The sequence below is a fragment of the Aethalodelphis obliquidens genome, unplaced genomic scaffold, assembly GCF_003676395.1.
Source record: "Aethalodelphis obliquidens isolate GAN/ISIS:26980383/991018 unplaced genomic scaffold, ASM367639v1 scaffold41, whole genome shotgun sequence".
Taxonomy (NCBI): Eukaryota; Metazoa; Chordata; class Mammalia; order Artiodactyla; family Delphinidae; genus Aethalodelphis; species Aethalodelphis obliquidens.
Window position 1 is genome coordinate 16,880,291 of NW_020837985.1, and position 24,656 is coordinate 16,904,946.

Below are 24,656 nucleotides of genomic sequence, written 5' to 3' on the forward strand. Positions count from 1 at the left end.
GGGAACATGCTGGAATATTTTGTGCCTTGTTTTATTAATACCAAAATGCGCAGCATCACATTTGAGGAGACGTCTTATTGAGCACGACGTGGAGGACGCAGGTGGCAGGCGCTGAGGGCCTCTGGCCTCTCCCTGGGCAGAACCTCCCTTTCCTGCGAGGGCCTCCCTCAGCGACAGGCCCGGCCAGGTCTGCTAAGAACAGCTGTGCACCAGGTCAGGTGAAACCAAACTCCTCAACAAGCACGTGAAGGCCCAGAAATGCCCCAGCTTGTCCGGTTCCCCAGTGACCTTTCCCATTCGAACCAAAGTCTCTGCTGTTACCCCTACCTGGGTGGTGGCTTTGGTAAACAGACTGCGAGCCGCCAGGGAGCAGGTGTCCCCCTACCCCACCTCCCCTCCGTTTACCAGCTACTCGGTCAGAAGTGCTGCCTCACTCAGCAGTCTGGTTCCTTACATCCTTTCCCAGCCAGAGCAATTGGGGTTCCTTATACTTGAAAAAAAAAAAAAAAAAAGAAAAAGAAAAACAACCTATTTAAAAAGAAATAGCGCAAACGCTAATTTACCAGGACTAGCACCTACTGTGGGGGGATTTTAAGCATCTGGTGCCCAAATGTGCCACTCCAGATCTACTGTCCGGAGGTAAAAGAAAAGATACAAGAAAGCTAAGGGGGGAGCCTTGGACAGATTTTGGGGGGCTTGGTGACAAAGGTGGAAGGAATGCAGAACAGGGTGGAGTTGGGGTCTGCTGGGCACCTGCAGGGCAAGGACCACTCCCACCTCACAGGGCATGGAGACCCCTCAGAGCAGTGGGCTGGGGCTCAGGTGCCACTGCACCTTGTCCTCTGCCCTCATGGAACAAGAGCTCCGCATCCAGCCCCTTTCTGCGGCATGGCTGGGGATGGCACCTGTGAACATGTGTCTACCAGGGACCTTTGTGAGGGCAGCACCCACAGTCCTGCACAGGGCAGCCCCTCGGGGGCCACCTCCCCACGCTGAAGGGATGGGCCGCCAGGAGAGCTGCCAGGAGGGTGGAAAGGGGCAGGGCAGGAAGTGAACCCGGCGACCACGGATACAGGTGGGGAGGACAGGTCCTGAGAAGGGGGGAGGCCTTGAGAGAGGACGGGGCTGCCAGGCACAGAGAAGAGGCCGCAGCACAGCCAGAAGGCCACGAGCAGAGGGGACCCCTGAGACACAGACACCCTGAGACACAAGGACCCCAGAGAATGGGGGACTGAGGCACAGAGGCGGGCCCCCTGAAAGATGGGGGACTGAGGCACAGAGAGATGGGTCCCTGAGGTGATCCAAAGGGGACCTGAAGCCCAAAGAAATGGTGCAGTCAGACGCAGGTCAGGTGGCGCTGAGGGTCCAGAGACTGAGGTGTGAGAAGAGCGGGAACTGGGGAAGTAGGGCGGGGGGCAGCTAGGGGCTGGAGCCCCCAGGGAGGAGAGGCCAAGGGGCAAGAGGCAGGGAGGACCACCGGGTGCGCCTCAAGCGGAGCCAAGCTCTGGCTGTGCTCAGCCCGGTTCCGAAGGCTTTGGCTGAGGACCAGGTGTTCTGCCTGACCGTGATGCCGGCACCCCGACCTGGGCTGGTGGGCCAGGAGACTCACTTCTTGCTTTTGAACGTACCCAGGAGCTTGGGCATGAACTTGCCCACCTTGCTGTCCCTGGTGTCCTCCGCCGGGCCCTCCCCGGCCCCCGGGCCCCCGGGCTCCTCCTTTTTGCAGAAGACCTCGAAGCGGCTGTAGACGCGCTTCTCTTTGCGCATGCTCTCCATGCGGTGCAGCAGTCGGTCGCGCTCCGCTGCGCTGGCTGGCAGCGTGCGGTTCAGCCGGCCTTGGGTCCCCAGGCTGTCTGCGAGGAAGATGGCAGAACATTTGTCCTTGTCGGACATGTCAGGGGCCCGGCCGCCGGCAGCTGGAGGGTGGCCCAGCTCAGGGCTGCTCTGGGCCGGGGTTGGCGCGGGGCCTCCGCGGTGCTTCTGGCCGTGGGCGCTGATCTGCTCCAGGATGGCTTTCGTATCATCCCGCAGGTTGCTACTGTACAAGGCATTGGCCGTGGCCGAGGCCACGCACCCCCGCGGGCCCCGCTCATCTCCTGTGGCAGCCTCGGTGCTGTCAGCCCGGCTTGGCGATGGCCGCCGGGGGCTCTCAGGTTGCCCATTCTCCTGTGGCACCGGGAAGCTACCCTCATCCTCCACGCGCCGCTCACCCTTGGGGTTCAGCAGCTGCCGCAGCCGCGCAGATCCCCTGCGCAGGATCTCCATGGGGCCACCAGGCGCCTCCTCTGTGGGCCCGGTCTTTGGAGACTCCCCGGAGGAGGGGAGAGGGAGGATGCCCCTGTGCTCCGGCACAGGGGGCACCGGGGGCACCGGGCTTCCCTTGTGCTCAGGGTAGGCAGAAGCGGGACTCCCCTTCTGCTCGGTAAATCCCGTGGTGGGCCTGTCTCTGCAGCTGGGAAACCCTGCAGTGGGACTTCCCTTCTGCTCGGGGTAAGCTGAGGTGGGGATCCCTTTTGGCTCAGAGTGGGGCGGCTGGTGCGCCCCAGGCCCCTCTGGTGGGGGGCTGTCCTGCCCTTGCGGGGAGGTGGAGCGGCCCTGGGTGGAGAGGAAGCAGGAAGGCAGCCGGTCAGTGCCGCCGCTGCTCCCGCCCAGTGTGTCCAGCAGCTGCGTGGCGGTGAGAGCGGCGGCTCCCGGCTGCCGCTTGGCCTCCTGGTGCAGCTGCTGCGTGAAGGAGTCGCGCAGGTCTAGCAGGCAGCTTTCGAGGCTGCGGTGCTCGCTCCCACCGCCCCCAGGTGCCGACACCTCCTCCCGCCACGCCTGGGACAGGATAGCCTTGCTGTGGCTGGCGACCGTGACTGCTGCCCCCATGCCGCCGGCGTCTCGAGTCGGGCCCTTGTATTTCTCCAGGAGCTCGGCCACCTTGGTGGAGACAGCAGAGCGCATGGCCTTGCCACCGGACGCCGGCATCTCGCTCACCACCTGCTCCTTCTCCGCGGTGGCCGCAGCAGCTCCGCCTGTGCCCTCCGCCTGTGACGCGCTGAAGATGAGCGAGGAGCGCAGCCGCGAGCTGCGCTGGATCAGCGGGTTCGGGCGCAAGCGGAAAGTGTCCTGCTTGGCCAGGCCGGCCTCCAGGCCCTCGGGCTCGGAGCTGTCGCCACCACCGCTGCCGGAGCCCGGGAAGGACGTGGGCACACGGAAGCTCGAGGTCAGCAGGTTCCCGGCGGCCACCCGGCCCCCAGAAACCAACACGTCGTCTTCATAGGCCTCGGCCTCCATGGGTGCGGGCAGGCCCTCGTCGCCAGCATCCTCACCGTGACAGCCGCTCAGGTAGGAGGCGAGGCGCCAGTGCCGCAGTCCCGCCCGCCCCTCGGGCCGGCCTCTGCGCTCTGGCTCTGGCTTGGGCACAGTCTCTGGGCCTAGCCTCGTCACCGCTTGGCAAGGGAAGCGCTGTCCCAGGTTGGGAGATGGGGCCCCGGCCGGTTCCAGACCGCGGAGCCTGGGCCCGAAGGCAGGGTCAGAGCCATGGCGCACCTCCCGTGAGGCACTGGATGGCACGTAGTCCAGCCGCTGGTGTCCGTCCGGGCCGAGCTCCGGAAAGCGCTGCCCGGCGCCCAGCGTGAAGTCGTCATGGTCCGCGAAGCCAGGGCGGCCAGCGCGCAGCTTCTCGAACGGGCCCTGTGGGCGCGCTGGCGCAAGCTGCGGATCCCACTGGTAGTGCTGCTGGTAGAGCTGGTCGCGGTGGAAGTGGCTGGTCTGGAAGCGTAAGTCATCACCGTAGCCGAGGAATGTCTGCCGTGACACCTGTCGCGCGGCAGCAAAATTCTCCACGGCTCCCGTGCCGTCGGCGGCCGCGTAGCTGTGCCTTTTGAAGGCGTCCATCTCTTGGTGCCGTGCCTGAAAGAAGCCCCGCGGGCCCAAGAGCTCCCCACCTGGTCCGGCCTCGGTGTCCAGATGCCGCGACAGTGGCCACAGCCCCGTGTGCGGCTCCAGGGCGCCCCCCGGCATCCGCGGTGACTCCTCTCGACGGAGGGCCGACAGGAAGTGGCGGTCGGGGTCAAGGAATGAGGGGAAGCCCAGGCCTTCTTCCCGAGGCGGTGGGAACAGGGGGTGGGCTCGTTTGGGTAAGGAGAAAGGGGTCAACGCCCCGGTCACCTGGCCACCCATGAGGGGCCCAGCCCCCGCGTATGGAGCCAGGGCGTAGGCGTCCATGCGAGCTAGCGCCCCGGCGGAGGGTACCAGCGGCTCGGACTGTGCGAAGAGGATGCGGAATTCCTCATCGAAGCTGGAGACCAGCTCGCCCTGGAACACGTGTGCCAGACTCCGGTGGATCTTCTCGAAGGACCACATAAAGCTGGGAGTAGGGTGGGGCCAGTCAGAGGGAGGGGGCGAGACCAGTCGGGGGGAAAGGGCGGGGCCCGGGTTAGAGGGAAGGGGCGGGGCCGAGTAATGACCCAGGCCAGGCTGGGGCAGGACCGGCTGGAGCTGTGTCAGGGGCTCCAGGAGGAGGGCTTCTGGAGAGGAGGCCCTTTAATGGGGAGGGGCTGGGGGGGGGGCAACGGGGCTGCGCGCACCTGTAGCTCCCGCTCATCACCACGGCACAATCCACTAGGAGGAACTTCTCCTTCACGTGGCCCTTGAAGGACTTCCCGGTACGGCAGTAGTAGGTGGGGCCCGCCACAGTGCGCACGCGTAGGAACTGGGGCAGGAGAGGCGTCATGTCTCTGAAGAGGGATCTTACCCCTTCCCTCCCAGCCATCCCCTCCCCCCCTCCGGTCACTCACGTCCACGTGGTGCAGGTTGATGTGGCACTTGTCAGCCATGTCCAGGAAGTGCTGCGCGTTCACCTCATCTAGGAGGATGTAGACCGGCACGCGGCGCGCAGCGGCCTCCAGCACTTCACTGAGAAGGTCCACGTCGGTGAACATGTCCATCACCACGGCCACCACCTGCGGGGGGGTCGAATCAGGGACGGAGGACAGACCCCTCCACGGTCCCCACCATTCTCTAGCCATACCTCCACGCCCCCGCCCCCAGGGCAGGTTGTCTCTGGATGCCAACAATGGCCACTAGCTCATCCCAGGGGAGAGTGGGGCCCTGTCATGGAATGGGGGTCAGAAGGGAGGGGGCTGTCAGAGGGGATATGGGCTGCTGGTCTGCTAGGTGGCCTATGATGGAGCCTGAGGCAGGCACAGGGCCTGCAGCCTACTGGGGGCGGGCTGTCCTCCAGCTAGGGGCGGGTGTTCAGCCCAGGGCAGAGCCCTGATGGCACAGGGGGCAAGGCAGATGAAGCCCCCCAAACACCCCTGCCTTACAGACTGCTGAGCTCCCAGGACCCCAGGGCAGGTATCAGGGCTGAGCCCGAGGCTCCATTTCTGCCCCTGGGAGAGGGTTGCCCCGGGGGGGGGGGCGGGGGGCAGAGGCAGAGGCAGGGGTTCTTAGTGTCTGAACCTGCTGCCTTAGGGTCCATGGTTTAACAGCCTCCCTTTGCTATTTGCCAACTGTTTGGGGTGCTGAGGGCACAGGGGTAAGAAGCTGTCAGCTAGGTCAAGGGCAGGACTAGAGAGAATTCTCTCAACAGTAAAGCCAGGCAAGGAGGGACCCCAACCATCCCAGAGCCCCTGAGTTTCTGGGCACTGGCCATGACCCTGGGCAAGCAAACCTGTGCAGTCTGCAGCTTGAAATAACCAAACCCCTGATGACCCGGGAAAGAGTCTGCCAGGGAACCCTCATCACAGCTCGAAGCCTGGAGACGCCTAGCCAGCCAGCCCTGGCCCCGCCCTTGCCCCCTAAGCTGGGCATGCTGGTATTTCTCCTTCACCCTCACACTCCTATTCATGCTTCACGGTCCAGCTCAGGCTGCCCTTCCCCACTGCCTGCTGAGCCTGTGACAGCACACCTGCTGGGCAGAGCGGATCATCCTTCGAGCCTCATCCTTGATGCAGGGGCTGTCAGGTGGCGGCGGCTGCACCAGTGTGGTAACCTCAGTGCCCTGGAAGCCGAAGGTCAGGGGCCAGCCCAGGTCGAGTTCAGGCACTGCCTGGTCTGAGTTCACAGGCCAGTAGGTGCCCGAGGAGCCATCGAAGTCCATGTTGGGAGGGCTGCTTTCGGGGGGCTCGAGGGCAACGTGCTGTGGGGCCCGCAGGTGGCGGCTCACGTGCTCCAGCTCCTCAGGGCACAGGAAGGCAGGTGCCCCCTCGGACGCTAGGAAGCTGCTATAGGCCTCCGGCCCGCCCTCAGCCAGTGCATCCACTGCTAGGCGGTAATATTCTTTGTAGTGGGGTGGCAGGTACCCGGGTGCCAGTGGGTTATCCCCCTGCGAGGAGCTCTGGGAGCGACGGGCCATGGCGGGGCCAGGGACCTGGGGGAAGGGCAGGAAGACACGTTACAGAGGCAGGGGCTCTGGGCCCCCCCCCCCACACACATGCGGACACACATCATAGAAGGGGCTGTCAGTGACCTTGCGTGGGCTGTGGAGTTCAGCCCGTGCCTGGAGGTCTTCCAGGGCAGCCCCAGAACCTAGCATGCCCCCTAGCTGGGGGAACATCAGAAGAATGCCCCGACACAGGCACCCCAGCTGTCTGTCGCCGCTCTGGCCGTACCAGCCAGGCCCCTGCTTTCACCAGGAGCCAGGGAGCATCTGGTGCCCCAGCTTCCTGCCAGGGGCTCTGGCTCCACACAAAACCCACTCAGGTTACTTTATGGCCTTGTGGACCCCTTCCTCCATTAAAAACAAGAAAACACTAATGATATGATAGTTGGAAGAAAGAAAATATAATCCAGCCTTTACTGTTATATTTACTTTTTTCTTCTGATTTTATGACATGAATGCATTTTCGTGGCCCCTGGCACTGTGCGTGCTGGACAAGCTGGGCCGCTGCCTGTGTCTCTGCCCCCAGTGCCGGGGGAACCTGGGCTGCTCCCTGTGCCTCTGGCCTGTTACCTCCACTGTAAAATGCACCTGTCTCAGCCATAAAGAAGAAGGAAATTTTGTCATTTGCAGCAACGTGGATGAACTTGAAGGGTATTATGCTAAGTGAAACATCACAGAAAAACAAATACTGTATGATATCACTTGTATGTAGAACCTAAAAGAAACACAACAATCTAGTGAATGTAATAAAGAAGCAGACTCAGATATGGGGGAGGGGGAGGTACAAAGTATCGGGTGTAAGATGGGCCCAAGGATGCCTTGTACAACAGGGGGAATAGAGCCAATAGTTTGTAGTAACTGTAAATGGAGTGTAACCTCTAAAAATTGTATTAAAACATTTTTTTTTTTAAATGCAGCTGTCAGGGTTGACCTGATAGCACACCTGGCCCAGGACACAGAGCTTGTCCTGGGATGCAGCGTTAAGCCCCATCCACAGACCCTGGCGGCTCCTGCACCTGCCCTACAGGGTCACACACTCTGTAGGTTGACCTCTCAGCCCTCCGAACCCCGACCCCTGTCCACCATCCCATCTCAGACACCTGCCTGGGCCACACCCCGGGCACCAGCCCTCCCCGAGGCCTGTAATCCTGGCAGGAGCTTAGAGGCCTGTCCCTGCCAAGCCCGGCCCTGTGTGGCAGCAGCAACCTTTCCAAGTTTCTGGTCACTGCCTGGCTCCCTGCCGCACTCCAGAGGAAGTCGGAGCCCTTTGCGGTGGCCACTGGGCTCGTCCCGCGCCCTAAAGCTGGTGCCTCTCCACCTTCACTGCTCCCCCCAACTTCACATCAACCACGCCCACGGGCTCCACTCCAGCCCACCTGCCTCCAAAGGGCCGCATGGGGGCCTGGCCTGGGTAAAAGCGGTCATTGGTCCTGGAAGGCCAGGTGGGGGCTTTATTTGGCTCCCACGGCCCATCGCCCCAGGACCCCTGAACTGCCTGGATGCTCATCCCCTAGCCTGGAAGGAGGGTCCGCTGGAAGCCAATCCTGCCTAGCCTGTGGCTTCCTGAACATCGGTCCTGGCTGGGGAGGTGGTTCTGCCAGACTGCCCCCCCACCCCCACCCCCTGCAGGTGCAGCTGGACGCTGCTGACTGGATGGGATCCATGCCCGCTGGAGACTGTTGCCTGAGAAAGTTAGGGGGTCAGGATGACCTGGGGAACCTCTCCTGCCTACCTTCCCTGGGAGGTGACAGGCTACTGAATGTGACATGGAGGTGGGGATGGGGCATACCCGCGTGTCATTCAGTCACACCTGGCGGAGATGCTACTTGTCTGATTGTCCGAGGAAAAGCTACTCTGCCATGCCTTAGAGGGGGCACCGTCCCCTGACTGTATCCGGTTACATACGGCCTCGTTGTACCAGGACCAGACCGAGGCTGAGCACACGCGGGTACGAGGTGTGGGCCTGTCTGTACTAGGTTTTCACCCTGTACCTGATGACACCGTTTTGTTGGGGGGGGGGGGGGCCACACTGTATCTTTTTTAATTTAATTTTTATTGGAGTATAGTTGCTTTACTATATTGTGTTAGCTTCTACTGCACAGCAAAATGAATCAGCCACACGTATAAATATATCCCTTCCACTACACTACAGTGCGTTAGGTAGCGTTAGGACACTACAGTGCGTTAGATAGAGCTCCCTGTGCTATCGATGTGTTCCCATCAGTTGTCTATTTTATACGTGGCATCAGTAGTGTCTATGTGTCAATCCCAATTTCCCAATTCCTCCCACCCCCCCTCACACTGCGGGGGACCCCCGTATCTGGAAGCAGGGTGTGTGTGTGATCTCGAACTGTATGTGACTGGGGTGGGGGGCGCTATCCCGCTGACAGCCTTTGAAGGTGCCGCTTCCCAAGCCGGGGAGACCTGCTAGAAGTGAGGTCACCCCCTCCTGCGTCACTGGGGAAGGGAATCAACACGAACTGTCCAGGCTGCATGCAGTTGGGGCACAGGGGATCCCAGGTGGGCAAGGAAACTTCTCATCCGACAGGACTGGTCAGGAAGGGGCACCCGTCCAGTGAGCCCGCCAGGTGGCCCTACCCTGGCCCACACGGCTATACCCACGGTCCCGAAGACCTTATTCCTTTGCCTGTTTCCTTTCATGGGTCTGCACACCCCTGAACTGTGGACTGGGCAGTGGCCACTCCCAGCCAGCTGTGGAGAAGCCAGCAGCGTGCCTCCTCTCACATTTGCCTACCAAATGCCGGCCCTAAGGGAGGGAGGGGTGCTTATCCCACCCAGGCCGATGACTCAGAAGGAATCACGCTCTTTGGCAGCTGACCTCTGACCTCTGACACAGCGACAAAGCCTCCAGGCACGGCCCTCAGGGCTCTAGTGGGCTCCCATACCAGGGGCCTCCACCGGAAGTCTTTCCCACAGGGCAGGCCTGGGGTTTTATCCGGAGGGAAGGATCTGGGGCGAGTGCACGCGGTGGACGGACCCTGCGCCAGGCAGACAGAGGCATTAGGCTGAGTGGAAGAGCATGGGGGTGAGATCCCGGCAGGGGAGGCTCATGGTCTGGAAGTGGGTGAGCTGCAGTTTTCCGGTGCGTACTGCAGGGCCGGATGGGGTTACTGAACCCCAGGGAGTTAGGCCGACTGGGCCGGGTGTCCCATCCACCCACCCAAGTCCAGGGACTTGGGCGCCAGGGAATCGGGGCCTTCTGCTCTCCCTGCACCCTACGGAGGGAACCGGACCGAGCCCTGGCCACTCGGGCCACCCACAGGCCAGGCCATGACGGCCTAGAAGGGGCGCCCCAGGGAAGGGTCCAGGCCCGGCCCGGCACCCTCTCCGGACTCCAGCTAGGCCGCGAGGGCGGGAGCAAGTCGGGTCAGCCTGGGCTGGCTCGACCCGGGCCCGGCGCCTATTCCCGCTCGGCTCCTCCTGGGCCGGCGTCGAGCGAGGGCGCCCGCGTCCACACCGGCACACGCGGCCGCGGCGCCCCCTCGCCCCCAGCTCGGGCAGACCCGCCCGATCCCCGTGCACGCGGCCGCGCTTGCGCTCCCACCGCCCCGCTCTGGGTTGCGAGGACCCAGCCCAGGTGCGGGCCGGCGGGCCGCCCAGGTGAGGCCGCGCGGCGGGGGGTCGCCGGTGGTGCCGACCCCGCCCCACCCCGCCGGCCCGGCCGCGGCCTCCCCCTCCCGCGCGCCCCGCCCAACTGAAGCCCGGGGAGGGGGCCCTACCTGGCCAGGTGCGCGGGGTCTCGGGACAAGGGCAGCAGGAGCCGACCGCCGCCCAGCGGCCTCGCGGTCCGGTCGGTCCGGCAGCCACTCCCTGCCGCGGCCCGCCCGCCGCGCTGCCTGATTCACGCTCCCGCCCCCGCCCCGCCCGCAGTCCCCGCCGCCTGCCTGTCCGGGCAGCACCTGGGGGCGGAGCGGCCCCACCCGCGGCGCGCCCGCATTCCTCCGCCGGCCGCCCGCCCGCCGCCGCCCCCGGGACCCCCGCCCGTGCCCCGGCTCCCCCGGACCCCGCCCGCGCCCCGGACCCGGGCGTGCCCCCCGGCGGCGCAACCCGGGACCCTGGCCCGCTACCCCCGGAGACCGCTGAGGCCCCGACTTCCAGGGCCCCGCGCCCCCAGGCGCCCATCTGTTCGCCGAAGGCTTAAAGTCCCTGAGCCTGACCCCTGAACCCTCGCCCCGGAAGTCAGGGTGACTCGAAGTTCCGGCTCAGTCGCTAGGAAACGGGCCAGCCCCACGCGGGGGGCGGCGCTTCTGGCCTCGCCTACTGGCTGCGGAAGGCAGGTGGAGCAGGTGAGACAGTGGGGGCGGTGCCGAGCCCCGGGCAGGGCAGGGCCTGGGGACCTGTGAGCACAGGGGCCCCGCACCACACCCGGACGTCCCCCACCCCGACGCCCGCACAGAGACGCCCGCATACTCGGACGCCCATAAGTACCTGGGACCCCCCCGGGCACACGGGGACCCTGACCGCAGATCCCCGACACACGCCGACCCCACACACGTATAGGAAAAGCACTGCACCCAAGGGACCTTCATTCCCACACGTGTGGACACCACCCCACACCAGTCCCCTCCCAGACCGATCCCGGCACCGAGCCCCCTCCACATAATTGGACCCCACTGGCATGCCCACGCTCACGCGTAACAGACCCTGACTGCATGGGGTCCTCTGCACACACCTGTGGACAGGGGACTCTACAGGCACACAGTGACCTGCACACACAAGGGATGCCACATGTACAGAGCGCCCACATACATAGCCCCCGTGCACATAGAACCCTGCCTCCATACAGGACCCTACAAGCACACCAAGTCCTGCGCCTGCCATACTGGGACACGTGCCAGTTTACACACATACAGGACGCTCTGCAGGCACGGTGGGTCCCTCATGCACTGACCCCCACAGAACCCTGCAACATACAGGACACTACATGAGCACTGAGAGTCCCTCACGAACTGGGGACCCTGCATTGCCGACTCCCACACAGACATGGGACCCTGCAAGCACTCTGAGCCCTACATGCTCCTTCCGTGTGCGTGTGTGCACACACATGCACAGACACACACGGAAGCCCTCAGCTGCCCCTAGGTGCCTCGGTCCCCCCAGCGTCCCCCGCAAACACTTCAGATCCCTACTCAGAACCCACCGCCTGGGGCTGGCCTCCCAAGGAAATGAATTCTGGGGTCAGCTGAGTGGACTAGGGAGAGGGGTGTTGCTTCCAGGCCCTGACAACACCACCTGGTGAGGCCAAGGGGGGGGGGGGGTGGGGATGGCCGGGGGGGGGGGGGGGGGGGGGGGGTGTTTGTCAGTGTCTGGTGGCGGTGCTGGGGAGGCTTCAGCAAGGCAGGGTTGGCTCATGCTTGTGTTTAGGATGAAGCTGGTCCAGCTGGCAGCCCAGTGGTTTGGAGCAGGGAGATGGGTACCCGACATCGACCCTGGGGTGAGGATGGGTGAGCCAGGGTGGAGGGGCCAGGGGAATGAGGGCAAGGGGGACAAGCTGTGGCCAGATGTTCTTGCCAAACATTCCCACTCAGGCTGCTGGGCACACCCCCCCCCCCAAGAACCAGGGGCAGGTGGGTGGGCCAGGAAGCCGGCAGGAATCTGTGCTGTCGGGGTGATCTTGTGTTCCCCAGTTCGGCACCTGCTGTCCGTCCACACAGGTCCAAGCCAGTGTGTGATGATGCCCCTACGGCCGCTGCCACTCTGACCACACCCTCCCTGACCTTTCCTACTCACCCCCAGGAGGATGAGCAGTAAGAAGGGGGGACCCGAAGCTGCCCCAGGGAAGTGGCAGACGTCCTTCCACAGAGCCAACCCGAGCCGCTGCTGGTGAGTGTGAGCCCTCTGACCTCCAACCCTGCTCAGACTCTAACGTGTGATACATGCTATGCAGCCACCCAGGGACAGTACTTCTGGGAAGACCTTTCTCTCTGAGAATGGCCTTCAGGGGATCTCCGAGTCAGGCTTGAGTGTGGTGGACTGAGAACTCAGAGCTCAGATGTCCATTCCAGACCCTGACCCTGAGTCTTGTACCCCTGGGGCTGGGACTGGGGTTGGGGTCCCGGGGACAGTGTTCAGAGGAACGTGGCTTTAGGACACATGGAGATGGGAAGCAGGCCCGTGTGGACTGAATATAGGTTCTGAAACAGGGCAGGGCTTGAGTTCATGTTGGGGATTCTCAGACTAAGCATGGGGTCCACTCTGACCCTCTGCTCCACCTAGGCTATCCTGTGCTTTTTCTTGTCTGCTGCCTCTCCCTCAGGCCATCCTCTCTTTAGCCACTTCCAGGCTGAAAGGTGACAGCTTGTCCTTGGCCTCCTGGTCCTGCTATGGGCCAGGAAGGGCATCTCTTCCCATGTCCACCCCTACCCATTGTTACTCTTCTTCTCTGAGTCCCATTTCTTCTCCGTCATGACACTAATCTGAGTTCTTTGCTAAGCTGCCAGCACCTTCCAGGCTGCGGCTCCGGGTCCTCCCAGTACTGGGGTCTGTGCTTGCTAAGAGAGCCCCACACCCTGTTGCTCTGCTGCAGCCCCTCTGCTTGGAGTGGGCCTGGACCCCAGAGGCCTCCCAGATCCCAAGACCTGGAGGGAGGGTGGCGACTGCTCTCCACGCCAAGCCAGGTTAGCCCCTAGCTCCCCAAAACAGCCCCAGCCTCATCTGAGGCGGCAGCTGTCCAGGAATGAGGACCTGTCCAGGAATCAGGCGCCACGTGTGGCTTCCGCCATCTCAAGCCCTAGGAACAGGCTCTGCAGTAGACAGGAGGCTGGGCCGGTGGGCCAGGAAAATGTCGGGGAGGGAGGGGGGATGACGGACCTCAGTTCTGCTACCTGCTGACTGTCCACCTGGGCCCTGGACCCAGCCCTCACCCCACACATTCCGAGCACTGTGCTGGGCAGCTCCCGCCCCGCCCACCTGGCCAGGATGCCTGGGTTCTCTGCAGAGACACCTCTGCCTCAGTTTCCCTAGACAAGCTCCCTCCTTGGGCTCCCTCTACCTGTCAAGCATTGGGCCAGCCCGAGAGGGCTTCCTGTGCAGCGGTCTTTGCCGTGCCCTGTGTGGTGGGCACCAGCCTCACTGTGCAGACATGAAAGTGGGCCCACAGGTGTGCCGCGGCGCACATCCACCGGGCTCCGGCCTCCTGGAGCCCTGCGGGACCTGTAGGTGGCTCGCGGGGTCACCACGCCCCCGGGGCTTGTCCAGAGCCTCCCGCACCTCCATACCCCCTCCAGGCCTTACCGGGTCCTGGGTCCGAAGCGCCTCAAGGCCCTCGCACCGCAGTTGCTCCAAGGCCATGGCCAGCTCCAGCCCCTCCACTTGCACCCAGGCCTGCTCCTCCTGACACAGCTGCATCTGCAGCTGGACCTGCCGCCGCTGCTCCTCCAGCAGCAGCTGCTCCTGGGCCAGGCACAGCTGGACCTCGCGGAGCCTCAGCGGCTCGGGGCCCCAGCCCGGCGTGAGGCCGCCCACCCTGCAGCCTTCCACGTCCGCAGCGGGGACCGGCACCGGCTCGGACCCCAGAGCGGTGGCCTTCTCCGGCCTCTTGGCTACCTGAGGCTGCTCTGGTCTGGCCACTCTGGGGTGTCCCCGGGCAGCCAGCTTGCTGCTGGTCACGTGCCCCGCAGGGGCCACCCCTGCCTCGTCCCGAGGGCCCCTAGGGGCAGGGGGCGGCGGCTCGGCCTCGGGGCCCTGCTGGCTCGTGGTCTTCCGTGCCCTGCCCGTCCTCCTGGCCCGGGGTTTGCGAGCTCGACTTCGTCTGCCAGACATGGCCCTGACCTGGTGCCTGTGTTACCAGGTGTCTACTCCCCGGGGGCCCGGGCTCATCGGCTGGCCGGCCTCGATCAGGCGGGCTCAGAGGTCATCCCTGGGAGGCCACGGCGGTGGGCCCTCTGCTCCTGCAGCCCCTCGTGTCTGCCCTTCCCCTTGGCTGGTGCCCACAGCGCCGAGGCTCTGGCCTGGGCTCTAGCTGTGGGCCTCACAGCACCACTCTGCACGCAGGCTGGGCCACGCCAGAGAGTTTACAGGGACTTGGCAGCGCGGTGGCTCACCCGGCGTGAAGGCTGACTGACGGGCTGACACAGCACAGGATTGTATGGGCACGGGCCTCTTTGGCCAGACTGGGAGGGAGACTGAGAGAAACTGGAGGAGGTGACGCCCGGCAGCCAGACCGCCGGGTGTGTGTAGCGATGAGTCTGGTCTTGCCCTGGGCGGGCACCGGTGCCCCACCACCCCTGTCCCACCCTGTCCACCCCCGGTCTCAGGAAACTCCAGCTGCAGCCCACAGGGCTAGGAGCCGCCTCCCCAGACTCCTGGCCATCCAGACAAGACGCTCCCCAGCCACAGACAGTCCTAACCCAACTACCACGGGAGCCCCTGGCTCAGCCCGCGCTCAGCACCTCAACCCCCAGCCAGCGTGCTCGGAGGAGCCTGGGGCGCCCAAGCTTGTCTGTGGCGCTCCCTCGTGTGGACTCCTGCTGGGGGCCAGGCTGCGCCGGGGGAAGAAACTGGACCTTGAAAGGTCCAGGTGGCATTTTGTGGACTGAGATGGGGTGGTAGGAAGAGCCGGCCTGCCCTGAGGTGGGGCAGGGCTCTTGGGGACGCCCTGGTTGGGGGGTCCGGCTGCTCAGCCCGCAGGGGCCCAAGGAGACCCCACGTGGCCAGCCTTTGGAGCCCTGGGGACGCAACTTGGGGAGGAGGTGCAGGGGCAGCCTGAGTGCAGGTGGGAGGGAGGCTTGGGACCGACTCCTCCCCAGCATTTCCCCAGCCCGGGGCCGCTGACTCACACCCACGCCCAGGGCCCCATCCCAACCAGCTCTGTCACACTGGCTCTACTGGTTTGCCTGGCCCAGCCCTGCCTGCTGCACCCCCTCCCGCTCAGCCCTTTCCCCAGAGGCTTGGCGGGGAGGTCGACAGCCAGCACCGCCGGGGAGCAGGGTGGGCGCCCCGCAAGGGAGTGGCACCAGGGGGGTGGGGGGAGCAGTGTTAGGGGTTGGGTAGGGCGGGCAGAAGGTCCGCCCACCGGAGGCCTCTCCACACCTGGGCTCGCGAGCCTGGGCTTCGGGCCCCAGGTGCGGGGTGGTCCTGCCCGCGGGCGCTCGCCCTGCGGCGCCTCGCGGAGGCCGTGTTTGCTGCGAAGGCCGTGGCCCCGTCGTGGTGGCTTCGCGACACGGCTGCAGGCGGCCGCTCCTGCACAGCCGGGGCGCGGCCCCTCTTCCGGTGGCCCGTACATGTCCGCAGCTCCACCGTGCTGACTGCCCCCCTGCCCCCGGGGAAGCCAGGAGAGAGGAGCCAGCCGGTGACGGGGCCCGCACCCCGGAGCGCCCCGAGGCCCCGACAGGTGAGAGCCCGCGGGCCCCGGCGCTCTCCGGCCGGCGGGAAGGGGCGCCTGGACCGTGCGTGCGGAGCTCCCCTCCCCGACGCCTCCAGCTCCAGGTGATGGCCCGGTCCGCCCCGCCGGCCGCCAACCTCGGGGCGTGGGCAACCCGGGGACGGCGGTGGCCACCCTCCGCCCCAGGCCCTGTCTTCTCAGCGCGCAGCCTCCGCTGTGGCCTCTCGGCAGTGGCCTCCAGAGCCGAATCTTTACCCAAAAATCTTTACCCAGGTCTTGCCTCCTGCGGCCCAGACCCACATCCAGGCGCACCCCAGCCCTCCCCTGGGTGTCCTCGAGCTCCACAGCGCATCCAAAGCGCACACCCGTCACGGCCTTCCTCTCACGCGTCTGGTCTGCCGCGACTGCTCCCTGCTGAGCCTGTGCCCGAGCCCCCACCCCCAAGGACGGCTCTCTGTGCTCCGGCTTCCTTCACTCCCTCCCACCTTGCTGGCCGCTCACCCCGGCTCCGAACCGGCCTCTCCATTCTGCTCGGTCTGGTGGCCACCAGCAGCCAGTGTCGCGTGCAAGTGTGATCCTTCCCGGGGTGGTGCTGGCCTTACCCCCAGATAAACTCCCAGCACCACCGGTCACCTTTGTACCTCCGACCCCCCCAAGGGCCAGGGTAAGGAGCCTGACCTTGTCCTGAGGACAGAGCCGGACCACAGGAGGCTTGCAGAGCCCTGACTGTCAATTTTATAGAAGTTGTATGTGCCCAACGTATGTATCGGAAGGACGTCCAGTAGCAGGAGATCTGGGCTCGGCAAGAGGCAGGAATGAGGGAGTGGAGGACACGGGCAGGTCAGCCCCGGAAGATGTCCCGTTAGGATGTCCAGAGGCGGCGGCCGCTGCTGTGCTCTCGACTTTGCAGCTCCGCTGAGGATTGTCTCTAATTGTCCATGTCCTGGCGTCTCTTTCTCAAGGCCCAGGCGCCTGGTGAGAAGTCCAGTCTGCCCTTAGGTCATGCTCCCATTGTCAGGCAAAGGAGGGACGGATGTCTGTCACCCTTCCCCCATTTTGGTTTCTGTAGTGGGAAGTGGGCTCCCACTGAATTTTCTAGAACAGAACCCAGCCTTACAAGGTAGGGGTTCCGAGTCTTCAACAGGCCAGCGTCACGTGGAGAAGCTGCTTTCCCGCTCTGGGTCTGCTCCAAGAAGTCCATCCAGAGAGCATCTTCCCCAGCCTCCCGTCACCACCCGCGTTCTTGATGATCTGTCCAAACTGTCAGCCAGAGTGTATGCATTGATATAAAGAAGGTTATTTGGTAGGACGGTATCTGGTCTAGATCAGCCTTGATTAGAGGGCCTTGTGCTGTTGGTCCCACGTGTCACTAGCATCCCTGCCACCACGGCCACTCTGTTCGTGGGCCTTTGCCTAAGCACTGGGTGGCCGAGGAGAAAGGCTGGCCAATGTCCATAGGGCAGTTGTGATGTCTACCTGGGTGTCTGATGCCTCCTCTGCAGTGGACCCTCTCTGGGGTCATCACCGTGAGACGCAGAGCCAGCCCCGCACGCTCGTTGCCCGCAAACCTGGCCCCCGCTGCTGGTGCATCCGCGTGCCTTTCCCTGGGCCTGCCTGTCGCTGTTGCTCCAGGCTTGTTCATTTCAGGCTCCCAATGCACCGGCCAAGCCCTTCGCTGTTGCCCTGCGCACCGCACGCCACTCTCCTTCCCATCCACGGGAAGCTGAGAACCAGGCACCCCGGGAGATTTCCCTCCTCCGCTGTCCTTTGGGACCTCCCGAGAGAGGAGCTGTGATGTGGCAGTGGTCAGTTTGACTAGTGCCACCGTGTGGACTGAGCTCTGTGAATCAAGCCCGAGTCCCTCCTCCACCACCTCCCCCAGGAATGCCATTGGCGTGGGCTGGGGTCCTGGGAAGCGGCACCGACCCTCCGCAGAGAGAGGAGTGTGGACATCTTCCTCCCGCTGGATGTGTCCTTTCTGTCGTAAAGGATCGCTCTGTGTGTGCCCGACGCCTCAAGTCCGTGGAGCGAGGACCCCGGCTCAGGGTGGGGAATTCAGGCTGCTTGTCCTCTGGTGCCCCAGTTGGACTTCCAGGCTCCACTGGGGCCGACAGCATCCCGGGAGCTGTTCTCCAGACCTAGAACTGTGTTCTAGCAGGGAAGGCGCAGCCTTGCTCTGGAGCCTGAAGTCTGTGCCGCGGCCCTCCCACCGGGTTGGCCGGAGGTCCCACACAGCATCCTTCTCCCCACAAATACCTGCAGCTTATCAGACCTGCTGGCCACCTGGCCCGGCAGCCTGGCAGCTCACGCCTCTGCCGTGGCCTCTGGGCTTGACCGTTAGCCCGGGTCTCCCAGGACGTGGGCGGGTGCTGTTCCCGGATACGGCACTTGCTCCGGAGCCTTGAGAGGCCTGCCAAGCGCTGGGCCTCTTTCCTGGCGGAAGGAGGTCCAAGGCGTAGCAATTTATTTTTTCCTTTAAGGTGCCCTGGCGTGTCCCAGATCTATGAACCCTAAAAACTTCATTAGCGTGGTTCTATCTCCCACCCTCTGGAACTTCCTGGATCAGTGAACTGTGGGGATGACCCAGGTTCCTGTGTTAGTTCCCTGTAGCTGCTAAAAGAACAATTAACGCACATTTAGTGTCTTATAACAGCGCGAATTTATTATCTTGCAGGTCTGTGGGTTAGAAGTCCGACCTGGGCTTCAGTGGACTAAAATCAAGGTCTCGGCAAGCCGGCCACCTTCCTGCAGGCTCTGGAGGGCCATCTGTGTCTTCATCTTCTTCAAGCTCCTAGAGGCGCCCACATTCCTTGGCTGGTGGCTTCTTCCTCCAGCTTCAAAGTCAGCAACCTTCTTCCAAAGTCACAGCTCCCTCTGCTTCTCCGCTGTCCCCCTCTTCCACTTGTAAGGTCCCTTATGATCACGTTGCACCTACTCAGATAATCCCGGGGGGTTTCGCTATCTTAAGGTCAGCCGATTGGCAACCTTAGTTCCATCTCCAATCTTGATTGCCTTTTGCCATGTAACACAGTGTATTCACCAGCTCCCGGGGACAGGACAAGGACGTCGTTAGGGGGCTGTCGTTCTGCCCACCGCAGTCCCTATGAGCTATATTGTGACAGGAAGCCAGAGAGTAACCGTGGTCCTGAGACAGGACAGGGAAGGCCTGCTGCGTGGACGCTCTGCAGGCACGGACAGGAGGAGAAAGCTATGGCCAGTCAGCCGTTACACGCCACAGTGCCAGAGGCTGTGTGGATCTGCTGCAGTGGAGACGCCACTTCCAGCCTGGCAGCCCTGATTGCTTCTGCTGCCTGCGTAAGTTTCCTGTCATCCACCATCTTCCACGGTTATTTGTTTCTCGCAAAGGCCAGACAGACGAGTTTAATGGAGATGTGATGGGCCCCTCCACACCTGTTTTCCTCAAATCTTTTTTTTGTTGTTCTTTTTTTAAAATTTAGGCTTTATTTTTTTAGAGCAAAATTGAGGGGAAGGCACAGAGCTTTCCCATAGATGCCCAGTCCCCACACACGCATAGCCTCCCCCATTATCAGCATCCCTCACCAGAGTGGGACACTGGTGACAAGTGGTGAGCCTACACAGACACCGTAATCACCCGAAGTCCACAGTCTGCATTAGGGATCTCGGTGTCGTGCATTTTATGGATTTGCACAAATGTATGACATGTGTCCATCACTGTGGTATCGTACAGAGTATTTTCACTGCCCTAAAATTCCGCCGTGTTCTGTCTGTTCCTCCTACCCCCTTCAGTCCCTCACAGCCACCAATCTTTTTATTGTCTCCATAGTTTTGCCTTTTCCAGAATGTGAAATTGTTGGAATCATACAGTATTATAGCCTTCTCAAATTGGCTTCTTTCACTTAGTAATCTGCATTTAAGGTTCCTCCATGTCTTTTTGTGTCTTGATAGCTCATTTCTTTTTAGTGCTAAATAACATTCCACTGCCTGGATGGACCACGGTTTATTTCTCTGTTCACCTACTGCAGGACATCTTGGCTGCCTCCAAGTTTTGCCTCCAACTGTGAATAGAGCTGCTGTAAACATCTGCGGACAGGATTTGATGTGAACATAAAATTTCCACTCCTTTCAGTAAATACCAAGGAGCACAACTGCCGAATCTTTAGAGCATATTCAGTTTTATAAGAAACCGCCTGTCTCCCAAGGTGGCTGCGCCGTCCTGCGTCCCCACCAGCAGCGGAGGCAGTTCCTGCTGCTCCACACCCTCGCCCGCGTCTGGCGTCATAAGTGTCTGCAGTAGGTGCGGAGTGGTCCCTCGCTGTTGTTTTAATTTGCATTTCCCTGATGACAGATGACACAGAGCAGCTGTCATATGCTTACGTGCCGTCGGTATATGTTCTCTGGTGAGGCGTCTGTTCAGGTGCTTGGCCCCATTTTAAAATCAGGTTTCTTCCTGTTGGGCTTTAAGAGTTCTTTGTATATTTCAAATAACAGTCCTTTATCATTTGTATCTTTTGCAAATGTTTTCTCCCAGTCTGTCTTTCGCAGAGCAGAAATTTTTAATTTTTTTAAAATATTTATTGGCTGCGTTGGATCTTTGTTGCTGCACGTGGGCTTTCTCTAGTTGCAGCAAGTGGGGGCTACTCTTCGCTGTGGTGTGCAGGTTTCTCATTGCGGTGGCTTCTCTTGTTGCGGAGCACGGGCTCTAGGCGCGTGGGTTCAGTAGTTGCAGCACGCGGGCTTCAGTAGTTGTGGCTCGCGGGCTCTAGAGCTCAGGCTCAGTAGCTGTGGTGCACAGGCTTAGTTGCTCCTTGGCATGTGGGATCTTCCCAGACCAGGGCTTGAACCCTTGTCCCCTGCATTGGCAGGTGGATTCTTAACCATTGCTCCACCAGGGAAGTCCCGAAATCTTTAATTTTAATGAAGTCCCACTTATCAGTTCTTTCTTTTTCTTTTTTTTGGATTTATAGCTTTTGCTTGATACTTGGCAAATGCCCTTAGGATTAAGCAACTTTGAATGTTGGGCTTATCTCTTTGGGTTCTGCCTTATTCTAGATGTTGTCCCAGGAATTCCTTACTATTTTTATTTGTTCTTTAATACTTCTAATGGACATTTTTTTTAATTTTTATTGGCATGCAGTTGCTTTACACCGTTGTGTCAGTTCCTACTGTACAGCAAAGTGAATCGGCTCTACAAGTACATACGTCCCCTCTTTTTTGGCCTTCCTTCCCATTTAGGTCACCACAGAGCACCGAGTAGAGTTCGCTGTGCCATACAGCAGGTTTTCATTAGTTGTCTTTTTTTTTTTTTTTTTTTTTTTTTTTTGCGGTACGCGGGCCTCTCACTGTTGTGGCCTCTCCTGTTGTGGAGCACAGGCTCCGGACGCACAGGCCCGGCGGCCATGGCTCACGGGCCCAGCTGCTCCGCGGCATGTGGGATCTTCCCGGACCGGGGCACGAACCCGCGTCCCCTGCATCGGCAGGCGGACTCCCAACCACTGCACCACCAGGGAAGCCCCATTAGTTATTTATTTTATACATAGTATCAATAGTGTATATATGTCAATCCCAACCTCCCAGTGCACAGTGAACGCTGGCAGAGGCCACTGACCCCTCCAGGTAAGGTTGGGAGAATAGCCATCATTGGGAGAGCACTTGTAGAGGCATCGCACGGTTCTTCTCCAGGGGCATCTGGCATCTTCTTCAGTCTAGGAGCTGTGAATCTTTGACCTTGACTTATGTCTGGGAACTAGACACTAGTGGCTGATGTCAGATTTCTGGTGGCAGAGCCTGCTGTTTCTCTGACTACACAAACTGAGCAATATCCCGTAGACTGCCCTGCATCTCGCCCCGGGTCACGGCCTCCTGACCGCCGCCCTGCCTGCTGCCTATCGCGATACCATCTCACCTCCGAGAGTTAAGCGCTGCTGCTTAGCGTCTTCTGTGCTGGTATCCCGTCACCGCATTGATGTTAGGGCGATGAATCTGGCCTCCCCAGTACCAGCCCAGCCTCCAGAGGAGAGCCACCACTGAGCTCACGGGTGTGTTTTTTCATTGTTTTGATGAAGGGGTGCCCTCTGAGCCTTCCCAGGGGTCCTAGTCAGGTGGAGGCTTCAAGGCTAACATTAGCCATTTCCTGTGAGAACAAAGAAACCAACGTTGTTCGGAAGTAGTCCGCCTCTTCCTGGAGCCGACCTGCAGTTCCCCGCTCCATCTGCTGTGAGCCCTGACTCTGACTGCTGGCCTGGGTGCAGCAAAGGGGGACCTAGGGACTTCAGGCGAGGTCCTCGTGGCTCAGAAAGACCGCTCTCCTCTGGCAAAGGGGCGGGAGACGTTTTCTGGTGCGGAACCAGTAGCTCGTGCTGGCGAGTGTGGCCGCTGCCGGGGCAGCACGAGAGCGTCAAGGACACAGAAGAGCGGAGCCCCCTCTGCTGCCTCCTGCCTGCAGGTCCCCTCGCGTGCCCCCTGCTGGCACAGGAGCTGCGTGGTTTGCTGCGGCCCCAGCAGCACAAAGCGGACCATGGAAGGGTGGGCTTGATGCTCAGCGGGAAGGCGCGCTGACCGGCGCTCTCGGCCTGGGCTGTGACCTGCACACACGCCCTTCCCACGCGTGGGAGCTTCCACACGGCAGCGTGTGCTTCTGCCTGACGGTGCAGCGGTCCTGGGTGTGGAGGAAGATTGTTTTCACTTTTTGGAAAGACAGTGAGACCATGTCCCGGGGGCCTCTACATCCCTGGGTGATATTAACTGCGCCTTAAATTCATTCACGTCTCACCTGGAACCTGGATTTCCTGAAACTTAAATACAGAATTGTGAAGCTTACCAACACCAACAAACCTGACATAAAATATAGGAGAATAAAACAGAGTGGAAAAGGAAATTAGTCAATATATACAAATACATGGAACAAACAAGGAAGAAACAGACACAGCCACTGCTGTTCTCGTCTCCGTAACTGACCATGGGCTCCCTCCCTCCACTGCCCATTCCACGTGCCCTTTGCCCTCAGCTAGGACACCTGCTGGTCTGGGTTCTTTACCTGAAGGATTTGAATGGTCATCGGTGCTTATTTGTTTGTTGTTTGTTTTCAGTTGCTTTAGTTTTGCATTGATGTCTCCTATCAGATGTGTGAGTAACAGGCTCCCCAGGGAATACCTTGGGTTCCAGACAGTCCTCCTTACCCGCGTGAGGGGCAGTGAACTGACCTTCCTGCGTAGTCATAACCTATTACCCCAGTCAGCGCAGTGACTCCCTTCTTTGTCCGCTAATTTAGTGGTCAGGCAGAGGTCTCAGTGTTCAATTCAAACCATCCTCATGTCACCTGGTGGAAGTGTTCCTATCCTGGGAACTAAGACTTCTCAACCAGCAGACCTCAGAGTCATGCAGAGAGGAAACAAAAATACCTTCGGTGGGTCATTGGACGTAACAGCGAGAGAAGCCGCTTCCGCTCTGCCTGCTGGCTCCTGGCGAGTCCTTCGGCTGGGGGAGCACCAGTGTCAGTTACCTAGCGCTGCTTCACAGATCACAGATTTAGTGGCTGTTGTGTTACCGCGTGGTCTCTGTGGATCAGGAATCCAGGTACAGCTCAGTGGGGCCCTCTGTTCAGTGTCTCACAGGCTGCTACCAGGCGTTGGCTGTGGCTGTAGTCTCACCTCGGGGCTCGACTGGGGAAGGGTTTGCTCCCTTGGGGACCTTGGATGAGGGACTCAGTTTCTTGCTGGCTTTCGGTCTTGTTATGTGGGCCTCTCCAGAGGGCACACGGGCTTAGTTGGTCCGCGGCATGTGGGATCTTCTTGGACCAGGGCTGGAACCCGTGTCCCCTGCATTAACAGGCGGATTCTTAACCTCTGCACCACCAGGGAAGTCCCATAAAACATTTATAGTAATAAAATATTGACCGTATTCCCTGTGTTGTACAATATAGCCTTGTAGCTTATTTATTTTATACACAGTAGTTTGTACCTCTTAATTCCCTATTCCTATCTTGTTCCTCCCCCTTCCCTCTCCCCACTGGTAACCGCTAGTTCTCTATATCTGTTCATCTGTTTCTGTTTTGCTATATTCATTTCTTTTTTTTTCTTTTTTTTTTTTTCGCGGTACGCGGGCCTCTCACCGTTGTGGCCTCTCCCGCCGCGGAGCACAGGCTCCGGACGCGCAGGCCCAGCGGCCATGGCTCACGGGCCCAGCCGCTCCGCGGCACGTGGGATCTTCCCGGACCGGGGCACGAACCCGCGTCCCCTGCATGGGCAGGCGGACTCTCAGCCACTGCGCCGCCAGGGCAGCCCTATTTGTGGTCTTTTTGATGGTGGCCATTCTGGCAGGTGTGAGGTGATGCCTCACTGTGGTTTTAGTTTGCATTTCTCAGATGATTAACAATGTTGTGCATCTTTGCATGTGCCTCTTGGCTACCTGTATGTCTTCTTTGGAAAAATGTCTATTCAGGTTCTCTGCCCATTAAAAAATTTTTTTGATGTTGCATGACCTGTTTATTATATTTTGGTTATTAACCCCTTATTGGTCATATCATTAGCAAATACTTTCTCCCATTCTGTAAGCTGTCTTTTCGTTTTGTTGATGATTTCCTTTGCTGTGCAAAAGCTTCTAAGTCTAATTAGGTCCCATTTATTTATTTTTGCTTTTATTTCCTTTGCTTTAGGAGACAGATTCAAAAAAGATATTGCTGTGATTTATGTCAAAGAGTGTTCTGCTTATGTTTTCCTCTAGGAGTTTTATGGTATCCAGTCTTACATTTAGGTCTTTAATCCATTTGAGTTTATTTTTGTAGATCGTGTTAGAGAATGTTCTAATTTCATTGTTTTACATGTAGCTGCCCAGTTTTCCCACACCACTTATTAAAGAAACTGTCTTGTCTCCATTGTATAGTCTTGCCTCCTTTGTCATAGATTAATTAACTGCAGGTGCATGGGTTTATTTCTGGGCTTCCTATCCTGTTCCATTGATCTCCAC

At 60.5% G+C, this 24,656-nt stretch overlaps 1 protein-coding gene and 1 long non-coding RNA gene across 14 annotated transcripts in view; one reads left to right on the forward strand and one right to left on the reverse strand.

Moving 5' to 3' along the window:
• Positions 1-14,180, reverse strand: SACK1H (scaffolding CK1 anchoring protein H). 4 transcript variants are annotated; one of them, XM_027132135.1, is made up of 5 exons: positions 13,625-14,180; positions 5,897-6,358; positions 4,782-4,946; positions 4,572-4,696; positions 1-4,351 (listed from the first exon to the last, which is right to left on the reverse strand). In XM_027132135.1, exons 1-5 carry the CDS (start codon positions 14,150-14,152, stop codon positions 1,606-1,608), a joined length of 4,026 nt encoding a protein of 1,341 aa, XP_026987936.1. In that variant the 5' UTR covers positions 14,153-14,180; the 3' UTR covers positions 1-1,605. The 4 variants fall into 4 exon arrangements, with proteins under 4 accessions (XP_026987936.1, XP_026987939.1, XP_026987937.1 ...); XM_027132138.1 differs by lacking the exon at positions 13,625-14,180 and adding an exon at positions 10,111-10,242; XM_027132136.1 differs by lacking the exon at positions 13,625-14,180 and adding an exon at positions 10,111-10,238 and having other exon boundaries at positions 5,897-6,958.
• Positions 10,367-24,656, forward strand: part of LOC113633773 (uncharacterized) — a 22,760-nt gene continuing 8,470 nt past the window's right edge. For 2 of the 10 annotated variants that reach the window (XR_003438321.1, XR_003438320.1), the window contains exons 1-2: positions 14,450-15,722; positions 15,987-19,820. This is a non-coding gene — a long non-coding RNA (uncharacterized LOC113633773). Of the gene's footprint in view, positions 10,678-11,693; positions 11,836-12,127; positions 12,215-14,383; positions 15,723-15,986; positions 19,990-21,401; positions 22,976-24,656 lie in introns of those variants that run through there. The other 8 variants (XR_003438313.1, XR_003438312.1, XR_003438316.1 and 5 more) reach the window with 8 other exon arrangements.